This window comes from Nicotiana tomentosiformis, chromosome 4 (genome assembly GCF_000390325.3).
Source record: "Nicotiana tomentosiformis chromosome 4, ASM39032v3, whole genome shotgun sequence".
NCBI classification, from domain to species: domain Eukaryota; kingdom Viridiplantae; phylum Streptophyta; class Magnoliopsida; order Solanales; family Solanaceae; genus Nicotiana; species Nicotiana tomentosiformis.
The window spans coordinates 32,810,837-32,822,471 of NC_090815.1; the positions used below are offsets into that span (position 1 = coordinate 32,810,837).

At 40.2% G+C, this 11,635-nt stretch overlaps 1 protein-coding gene across 1 annotated transcript; it reads right to left on the reverse strand.

Moving 5' to 3' along the window:
- Positions 1-10,341: 10,341 nt before the first annotated feature.
- On the reverse strand, positions 10,342-10,908 carry LOC138909473 (uncharacterized). The gene has a single exon (XM_070200672.1). The coding sequence runs from the start codon at positions 10,906-10,908 to the stop codon at positions 10,342-10,344; it is 567 nt and encodes a 188-aa protein (XP_070056773.1).
- Positions 10,909-11,635: the final 727 nt, after the last annotated feature.

Here is an 11,635-nt window from a genome sequence, read left to right on the forward strand (position 1 = left end):
TAGAGTGGAGACATAACATAAGCATCCTATGATTCTCAATTATGACAGAGAGGGAATGCATTTATACAGAACCTCAAAGGAAAACTTATTATATAAAACATACAAGAGAACTCTGTGGATGATATACACTACTGCTTGAATGCAACAACCCCAAAATCTTGAGGGCAAACCACCTTGGAACTTAATGGCTCTAGCAGTCTCAAGGATATGTCTATTATTTCGTTCAACAACCCAATTTTTGCTGGGGTGTATATGGACACGACCTTTAGTGTATGATCCCATATGTGTTAAACAGAGCTCCACAGGTAGAGTTAAAAAGATCTGCACCATTATCAGATCTAACCACCTTTATCTTCTTTTCAAACTAATTCAAAACCATGACAATAAATGATTTAAGCAAATAAGAAACATCTGATTTCACTTACATCATAAATGTTCAAGTCCATCTAGAGAAGTCATCCACAACAGTAAAAAAAAAAAAAAAACTTCATACAATCATAAGTAACAGTGTTATAGGGACTCCAGACATCCAAATGAAGCAATTGAAATTGTTCAGTGGACCTGCTAGCATGTGTTAGAAAAGAATCCTAGTTTGTCTAGCTAGTAGACACATATCACAGTTGTTCAAAGTAAAACAAGTCTTATTCTGAAAAAAGGAAATTTTCCTTAGTACAACCATGGGAACATGTCCTAATCGTTTATGCCAAATCTCAGAATATGTAATTGTTTGTACTGTCATAGATTTGCTGTGAGTATGAGAGGCATTCCTGGACCCTGACCTCAACACATACAAGCCATCTTGTTCTCTACCAATCGCCTTCAGCCTCCCACTAAAGAGCTCCTGTAACACAAAGAAGTCAAGATAGAATGCTGCACAACAATTCAAATCCTTTGTCACTTTATAAACTGACAAAAAGTTGAATTTAAAATCAGGCACACATAACATATCCTTAAGTAGTTCACCTCCAGTCAACTCACAGTCCCCAACATGAGTAATCCTAGAAGACTCTCCGGTTGGTATTTGAACTTGTCCTGAACTTACTATTTCAATACCATTCAATAATAACTGGTTATTGATAATCATTCTATTAGTAGAACTAGTATCCACTATCCAACTAGACTTTTTCATAGGAATAGAACAAGAAGTACCTGCCATATGTGCACTAGGAAAAGAGGTATTTGCCATTTGAGCAGTAGAGTCTGAAAAGGATTACCTGTTGTTTAGCATTTGCAAAATCTAATTGTATTGATCAGGTGTAAACACAGGAAGTTGAGGCACTGATGGTTGTTGTACTGACTGCACTTTTATTTTATCCAAATGACCACTTATAGAAGTCCCCTTCTTTTTCGACTTAAAATCTACTAGATAACCTATGATCTTATAGCAGTTCTCCTTGAGTTGACCTTTCATGTTACAATAGTCGCACTTCATAAGCTTGTAGCAACCTTCTCTAGTGTGACCCCTCATGTGATAGAAATTGGACTCAATGTTATAATTTTTTCTCTGCTTCTGATTGTTATTCCTAGAAGTAAGCATGACAGTTGGTTCCATGGACTCAATAGGGATAGTATGACTACCAACAATCATTTTTTGACTCTCATCTTGTAAAATCATGTCATATGCCTAATTCATAGAAGATGCCTTATTTTTCATTAATATCTGGCTCCGAGCTTGACTATAACCATTATTTAAGCCCATCAAAAATTGCCAAAGTCATTGATACTGTAAATGCGCAAGGTTTTTCTTTGATTTTTCACAGTCACAAGGTGGAGCAGGGATGATTGAATCATATTCATCCCACAAATCCTTTAACTTCGAATAATACGCCGATAGTGATGAGGTTACCTAAGTTAGGATAAAAATTTCTTTATGTAGATAATACATTCGTGAAGAATTCACCTTATCAAATCTCTCACGAAGGTCTTCCCAGATTGCTCGAGCACTAGAGTGAAATAGAACACCACTCAGCAAATCGCGACTCACATTGTGCATTAGCCATGATTTGATAATTGAATTGCAACGATCCCATATATGATTGGACCTAGTTCCATAGGTATCTCTGGTGATCAAACCATCAACAAAGCTCAATTTATTTTGTGTTAACAACGAAACTTCCATAGCTTGGCTCCAAAGTGTATAATTTTTCATTCCGATCAATTGAATTCCCAATGCGAGGGAACTCGATCCATCAGAACGATGCAAATATAAAGGAAGATTGTGATCAATCATAATCAATTCCTGCATGATTGATTGTTCAGAAATTTCCTGTTCTTCGACTGTATCTCCCACCATTGAAATTAGGGCACAAATCAACAAGCAAATTTTGGGTGAATCTCTCAATTTTCTACTAAATCCACAAAGAAAACCCCTATATTCACACGATTAAAGCTCTGATACCATGTTAATTCTCACAGATTTGGAGAATTGGATGAAAGCAAATGGAGAAGATCGAGCTGCAAAGAAAGTGTAGAGAGAGAAATTGTGGAATAAATTTTTTGGTATTTTTACTTAACTGCCTCTATGTCCATTTACACTGTTAATATATTACTAACAAACTAAATATTGTAGTTAATTAGTCTAACTATGGTCTAAATAATGACTATATACCTAAGTACACCGAAGTGACAGTTGTACAGTTTGTGAGCTCCTTTACAAAATTATGAAAGGGTTCCCACTTTATGACAAATGTGGGTAAAGAAGCTCTAGTTCTATCATATCAATGTCCGAATGTGATGGAATATAAGAAAGAGTTCGCATTATAAGATAAGTGTTATATATATATATATATATATATATATAACATTACATATACATATTTGCGGGAACCCTTGTTATATACCTATATTTATTTTGGTAATGATATATTCCAAATATTCACTTTTATTTTATTTTACTTTTAATTTTTTTGATAATTATGATGATATGAATTGAGCTTAAAGAAATAAATAGTCATTATACGACCTCAATTTATTTAGGACTGAGACATAGTTATTGTTATTGTTGTAATAAAGATCCCCCACATTTTCAGAAAAACTCTAGAGAGTATGTCCATTTAATTTTACTCCATGTGTTTACTTTTACTTGTCCATTATACTAAAAATATACTTTTACTTTTACTTGTCCATTTTAGAAAATCCCGAGAAAGATAATTTATTTTTCAACTTTACCCTTATCATTAACTACTCATTCTCCATATCATTTCCCAAGATTTTTGAAGTACTATCTTTATTATGGATAAAATTATAAAATTTATATTTCATTTAATTTTTTTTAAAAGGAGTGTAAAGTCAAAAAGTGAACAATTAAAAATGAACGAAGGGAGTACTTAACTAGATGGTAAGCTTCAATAATTCCTTAATTCAAAGAAGGTTTAATTTGTTGTTGAACCAAGTGCTTGTATGCAATTAATCAAAAGTAAGGGAGAACGAGTTTATCATGTCATGAATTATACATTTCAGACTTGCCCTAGAATTACTGATTCACTGAGCTTTTTAATTTTAATTTTAGTTTTCTGGTGGAAGGAATCTAAAACTTGTTAAAGGATATCAAATTCTATATCAAACAGCTTTGAAAGATAATTAATGGAGAATTGTAGAACCTATTGTTTGCAACAAATTTTCGTCATATCAAAAATAAAGTGCAATCACAAAATAAAAATAAAAAATATTTTTACTAATAAATTGTGAGTACAATTGTATTTTTCCCTTGATTCTTCTCTCCTAACTATTTTCGTGATTCGAGGGCTGGAGCAACGTGTTTCTAAAATAGGATGATGCAGACCTTCTTGAGATGCAGAATATAACTGAAATAATGATAAAACTCTCAAATACTCAATAACTATCATAACAGAAATTTTGCAACTCATCATAAACAAACTTCCCAAAATTTGGTGATAACAAGTCACAAGCTCTACGAGTAAGTACTGATCATCTCTATATAATAGTGTCTATTAAAGGGAAAGTAAATGAAGTAGACTATATAAAGGGTGATTCCGAGGCATGTGGACGTCGACAGGTATACCTTGAAGTCGTCGAAGTTGAGCTCGTTTCACTACTACCTGAACTGGTAGGAGGTACCTGGATCTGCATAAAATGATGCGCAGAAGCGTAGCATGAGTACATCACAATAGTACCCAGTAAGTGCTAAGCCTAACCTCGATAAAGTAGTAACGAGGTCAGGTCAAAGTCCTACTGGAATAAATAAGAAACTGAATAGATATTGAACAGTGTAATAATGATAACAATGGAAATGAAACAATAAAAAAATATACCAAGATTAGCTATACTGAACTACGGCAAATAATGCAGCACGGAAGAAAACTATGAATGATATGCCAAGGAAACAAGAAACCAAAATACAAGTGAAGTAGTAGAAAAGTATCAACAAGAATCATTACCGAAGTACCGTCTCGTAGTCTCAAACCACAAAAATAATTCACAATCTTTCTTTATATTACCGCGGGAGCCTTGATTTAGTTTTAAAAATTATTTTTCCCGAAATAGCTTCCCGCATTTTACCCCACCTTATCGCAGCGCATGGCTTCAAGTAGTTCCCCCTACTAGCAACACGCGTATCAACCCCACCTTATCTCACCACATGCGTTACAACCCCAATCCTTATATCACCGCACACGTATCAATATCACAACGTATCACAAATCGCACTTCAAATGCCCAATATCACAACTTACCAAAAAGTTAACAACAATGGTGTTTCCATAATAAATAGTCCATGACTCAACCAATACATGCACAAGAGTCTCAACAATAACAACCGGAAGTGAATAATTCAACAAGAATAGTATTTCACAACTTTATAACTTGCCTCAATGTGAATCACGACCTTTATAACTCAATACAAATTTATCCAACAAGATATTCCAAGAAATAATAATTTTAAGTAAGGAACTCAACGGTTAAATAATGAATAAGGAATAGAGAACACAATAACTTCAACCAAGTATGTAAAGTCAATTAACACGTTAGAAGTAAGACAAGTAAAGCATGTGAAGATAGACAAATAATAATGAATATAATATATTATGGTAACTCAATTAAAGTCATGAAAGGAATCTACGTAGCTAGAACCGGTCAAATTTTACATTTAGCCAGTGTACACAATCGTCTCCTTGGGTACACGACTTTCACATATCACAATTAATACAAAACAATACCAATCCTAATGGGTAATTCCCCCACACAAGGTTAGACAAGATATTTATCTCAAAACACGCTACTCAATCCACTAGTAAGCCTTTCCCTTGATTATCCAACTCCGAACGGATCGAATCTAGCTAAAACAACTTCATACCATAAATATAAATTATAGAAAACTATTCCAAACAATAAAGTTACGATCTTTAAAGAGAAACAAAAAGTCCATTCAAAATGTCAACCCCGGTCTCATAGCTCAGAATCTTACCAAAATTACAAAATTCGAACAACCATTCGATAGCGAGTACAACCATACAAGAATTACTCAAATCCGACTTCAAATCGCCTTTTAAATCCCCAAAATTTGGTCAAAGAAGTTTTCACAATATTTTCTACAATTTTCAACTCAAATCACTAATTATATGAAGAAAATAATAATTGATTCATATAATATAGTCAAGTCCGGGTTAGAATCACTTACCCTGAGGATTTCCTTGAAAAATGCTCGAAAAATTGTCACAAACCGAGCTCTTTAACTCCAAAAATAAAAATGCGATCAAACCCTCGAACTAAGCCTTTTTTGCCCAGCGATTTTGTATCTGCGGGCACAAGGTCGTACCTGCGATGCCATACCTGCAAAAAATCCATCACATGTGCGGTTCCAACTAAAGCTCTGAAGATTCGCACATGCGTACCCCTAAGCGCACCAACGGAGGGTCCTTCGCTTCTGCGACCCCAGGGATGACTATCCCATTCCACTTCTACGAATAAACGACCACACCTGGGTCACACCTGACAAGTCCAAATCTCGCTTCTGCGACACGAGAGCTGCTTCTGCGGTGCTGCACCTGCGGCCTAAAGTGTGCATGTGCGATTGCACCAGACACAGCCATGCTTCAGCAATCACACAAGTCCAAATTTATTCCGGATTCAATCCAAATCACACCAGGGCCCACGGGACCCCGTCCAAATATACTAACAAGTTCCAAAACACATTAGGGACCTACTCGAGGCCAAATATCGCATCAAACAATATCGATTCAATGAATCGCAACCCAATTCAATCCTATTGAAACTATGAACATCCGACTTTCAAAACTACAACCGAATCATACCAAGGCAACTCCGATTGATCTCAAATTTGCACACAAGTCATAAATGACATGACGGACCTATTCCGCTTTCCAGAATCAGAATTCGACCCTGATATCAATAAAGTCAACTCACGGTCAAACTTCTCAACCTTCCAAACCTTCAACTTTTAAATTTTTGCCAATTCAAGCCAAAACGACCTACAGAGCTCCAAGTCAACATTCGGACACGCTCCTAAGTCCAAAATCACCATACGAAGTTATTGGAACCGTAAAAACTCTATTCCGGAGTCGTCTACAGAAAAGTCAAACTACAATAAACTCTTTCCACTTAAGCCTCCAACTTAGGGACTGTGTCCCATTTCACTCCGAAACTCACTTGAAACCAAAACCAAATACCCCGACAAGTCACCTAACCACAATAAAACATAGAGAAGACAATAAATATAGGATCGGGGCTAACATACTCAAAACGAATGACCGGGTCGTTATATCCTCCCCTCTTAAATCAAACATTCATCCTCGAACGAGTACAGGGACATACCTGAAGTGGTGAAAAGATGATGATAATGGCTTCGCATATCATGCTCGGTCTCCCAAGTCACCTCCTCGACTGGTTGACCCCTCAATTGAACCTTCACTGAAGAAATGATCTTCGACCTCAACTTTCGGACCTGTCTGTCCAAAATGGCCACTGGCTTCTCAACATATGACAACTCCTTGTCTAATTGGACTGAGCTGAAGTCTAACATATGGGACAGATCACCACGATACTTCTAGAGCATAGAAACATGGAATACTGGATGAACTACGCTAGACTAGGTGGCAATGCAAGCTTGTAGGTCACCTCACCAATCCTCTCAAGAATCTTAAAAGGTCCGGTATACCTTGGGCTAAACTTGACCTTCTTCCCGAACCTCATAACACCCTTCATGAGCGAAACCCAAAGCAAGACCAACTCTCCAACGATGAATACGACATCACAAACCTTCCTTCTGTCTAGATTGGGCTGTACGAAGCCGATCTTGAATCAATTTAACCTTTTCCAAAGCATCCTGAACCAAGTCAGTACCCAATAGCCTAGCCTCACCCGGCTCAAACTGAACCATCGAAAACCGATACTGCCTCCTATACAAGGCCTCATACGAAGCCATTTGAATGCTTGATTGGTAATTGTTATTGTAGGCGAATTCCGCAAGTTGCAAGAACCGATCCCAAGAACACCCAAACTCCTTAACACATGCATGAAGCATATCCTCCAATATCTGAATAGTGCGCTCGGATTGTTTGTCCGTCTAAGGGTGGAATGCTACACTCAACTCAACCTATGTGCCCAAATCACACTGTACGGCCTTCCAGAATTGCGATATAAGCTGCGTACCCCGATCAGAGATGATGGATACCGGCACACCATGAAGTCAGACATTCTCGCGAATATAGACCCGAGCCAGCTGCTATGAAGAATAAGTAGTCACCACAGGAATGAAAAGAGCCTATTCGGTAAACCTATCCACAATCACACATACCACATCAAACTTCTTTTGAGTCCGTGGGAGCCCAACAACAAAATCCATGGTAACTCGCTCCCATTTCCACTCTGGAATCTCAAGCCTCTGAAGTAACCTACCTGGCCATTGATGCTCATACTTCACCTGCTGACAATTTAGGCACCGAGCTACATACTCCACTATGTCTTTCTTCATTCTCCTCCACTAATAGTGTTGTCTCAAGTCCTGGTACATCTTAGCAGCACCCGGATGAATGGAGTACCGTGAACTGTGGGCCTCCTGAAGAATCAACTCACGCAAACCATCTACATTGGGCACACAAAGCCAGCCATGCATCCGTAATAAACCTTCATCCCAATAGTGACCTCCTTGGCATCGCTGTGCTGAACCGTGTCCTTGAGGACAAGCAAATGGGAGTTGTCATACTGACGTTCTATGATACGATCATATAGATAAGATCTAGAAATCATGCAGACCAAAACTCGACTCGGCTCCGAAACATCCATTATGACAAACTGGTTAGCCAAGGCTTGAACATCCAATGCTAATGGTCTCTTCGCTGCCGGAACATATGCTAAACTGCCCAAGCTCTCTCCTTACGACTCAAGGCATCAGCCACCGCATTGGTCTTCCCGGGATGATAGATAATAGTGATATCATAGTCCTTAAGCAACTCTAACAATCTCCACTACCGAAAGTTAAAATCCTTCTATTTGAACAGATGATGTAGACTCTGGTGGTCGGTATAGACCTCACAAGGGACACCGTACAAATAGTGCCGCCAAATCTTTAAGGCATGAACAATAGCTTCTAACTCAAGTTCGTGGACAAGATAATTCTTCTCATGCACTTTCAGCTGTCTAGATGGGTAGGCAATCACCCTACCATTTTGCATCAACACTGCGTAGGCTAACACGTGACGCATCATAGTACACAGTGTAAGACCCTAAACTCGTAGGCAACACCAATATTGGGGCTGAAGTTAAGGCAGTCTTGAGCTTTTAAAAGCTCTCCTCACTCTCCTCGGTCCATCTGAATGGAGCACCCTTCTGTGTCAATCTGGTCATAAGATCAGCAACAGATGAGAAACCTTACAAAACGACAGTAATACCCTGCCAAACCAAGAAAGCTCCGGATCTCAGTAGCTGAAGACGGTTTGGGCCAACTATGCACTGCTTCAATCTTTTTCGGATCTACCTTGATCCCTTCACTCGACACTATATGGCCCAAAAACTCCACTGAATCAAGCCAGAATTCACACTTTGAAAATTTCGCATACAACTTATTTTCTCTCAAGGTCTGGAGCATAATCCTCAGGAGCTGCTCATGATCCTCCCGGCTCCGGGAGTAAACCAAGATGTCGTCAATAAATACAATGACGAATGAGTCAAGATAGGGTTAGAATACACTGTTAATCAAGTGCATGAATGTTGGATGGGCGTTGGTCAGCCCAAATGACATCACAAGGAACTCGTAATGACCATACCGCATCCTAAAAAGCAATATTCGGAACATCTGGATCCCGAATATTCAACTGATAATAGTCTGACCGCAAATCAATCTTTGAGAACACTTTGGTGCCCTGTAGTTGATGAAATAGGTCATTAATGCGTGGAAATGGATACATGTTCTTCACTGTAACCTTGTTCAATTGTCGATAATCAATACACATATGCATAGAACCATCCTTCTTCTTTATAAACAAGACCAGAGCACCCCAAGGTGACACACTAGGCCGAATGAATCCCTTATCAAGAAACTCTTACAACTCCTCTTTTAACTCCTTCAACTCCACTGGGACCATACAATATGGTGGAATAGAAATGGGCTGAGTGCCCGGCAAAAAACCAATACCAATATCGACATCCCTATCGGGCAGCATGCCTGGAAGATCTGCCGAAAATACATCTGGATAGTCCCTCACTATCGAAACTAACTCAATGGTAGGAGTATCAACATTGACGTCTCTCACAAAGGCTAGATACGCCTCACACCCTTTCCCAACCATCCGCTTATGCCTTAAGGAAACACACCACCCTCCTAGGAACATAATCCAAAGTACCCCTCCACTCCAACCGCGGCAAACCTAGCACAGTCAATGTCACCATCTTGGCGTGACAATCAAGAATAGCATGATCGGGTGACAAACAGTCCATGCACAAAATAACATCAAAATATACCATATTGAGAAACAATAGATCAACTATGGTCTCAAAACCGCCAAGAAAAACTAAACACAACCGATACACATGGTCAACAACAATAAAATCTCTCACAAGTATAGACACATAGATAGGAGAACTCAAAGAATCACGATATATACCCAAATACGAAGCAAAGTAAGATGATGCATATGAATAAGTGGAGCATAGATCAAATAAGACTGATGCATCTCTATGAAAAATTAGAACAATACATGTGATAACTGAGTCGGATGTAACCGCCTCCGTCCTAGTTGAAAGAGTATAATATATGGCCTGACCTTCCTCTCTAGGGAGAACCCTACCTGCCTGACCTCCACCCTTAGCTGGCTGTGCAGGTGGAGTGACAACTGGTGCGGTAACCACTGCTTGATAAGTCTGGGGACCCTATGGAATACGTGGAGCCCGAGCAGTCTGTGGAGCTGCACCCCTCCTGTGTTTGGGGCAGTCCCTCACCATATGACGAGTATCGCCACACTCAAAATAAGCCCTTAGAGGACGTGGTTGCTGAAATTGGCTCGGGCTTGGTCGGCTGGACTGACAACTAAAAGCATCCCGTGCAGGAGGTGCATATGACAGTGGTGGTGCATAATTGGCAACCTGAGACCTGGGAGTAGCTGAAATACCATTGGAAGCTGGAAGTGCTGAGTGAAATGGACTACTCAAATAGCCTCTACCATGATGGGCTGTAACTGGGGCATGCGAACCACTATATGTGCCAGAATCTCGAGGCCTCTTGGCCTCCCTGTCCTCTCTCTCCCAGCCCCTCATACCCTCTAATCTCTGGGTGATATCTACCACCTGCTTGTATAGGGTATTAGTCTCACGAGCCCTGCTGAATCTAATATAATAGTTGAGACCCTCGATAAATCGATGTACTCGCTCTCTCACAGTGGAGATTAAGGCTGGTGCATGTTTGGACAACTCACTGAACCTGACAGCATACTCCGACATGGTCATATCACCCTGGCACAACTGCTCAAACCCCGCGCGCCATGCATCCGAAGGCTCTGGCGAACAAACTCTCTCATGAACATCTTTGAAAACTAAGCCCATATGAGTGAAACTGCCTCGACCGGGCTACCCAACTCGTACGCTCACCACCACTATAAGCCAGTCCCTTAAGCTCAAACGTAGTGAGAGCAACCCCTCTTACCTCCACAATACCCATAGTATGGAGGATACCGTGGCACTCCTCCTGAAAACCATGTGCATCCTCTGAAGCTTAGCTGCTGAAAGTAGGAGGATGGTACTTCTGGCACCTCTCGAGCCTGAGCTGCCCCCCCTCCCCCAGATAATGCTGCCTTAACCTCGGGCTGAATTGGGATAACCAGCTGTACTGGTATGGCCTCTGGGACCTAGTCAACCTGGACCCGCTGCTCTGGGGTACGGGCGGTGGGCGTTTGTGCTCCTCCCCTGGACTGAGATATGACAGGAGCAAGTGGAATCAACCCCGCTTGAGCTAGAGTGCGAAACATGCTCAAAAACTAGGCGAGGGTCTCCTAAAGTGCAGGGGAAGTAATAGGCGTCTCAAGTGCCTGCCTCCCAACTGGAGCTACTGATGTCTCCTCAGTCGCAGCTCGGGAGGTGCTCTGGTTTCACCACGTACCCGTCCTCGGCCTCTGCCCCGGCCTCTCGTGGCTCTAGCAAGAGGCACAGGTGTTTGATCATCAGATCCAGC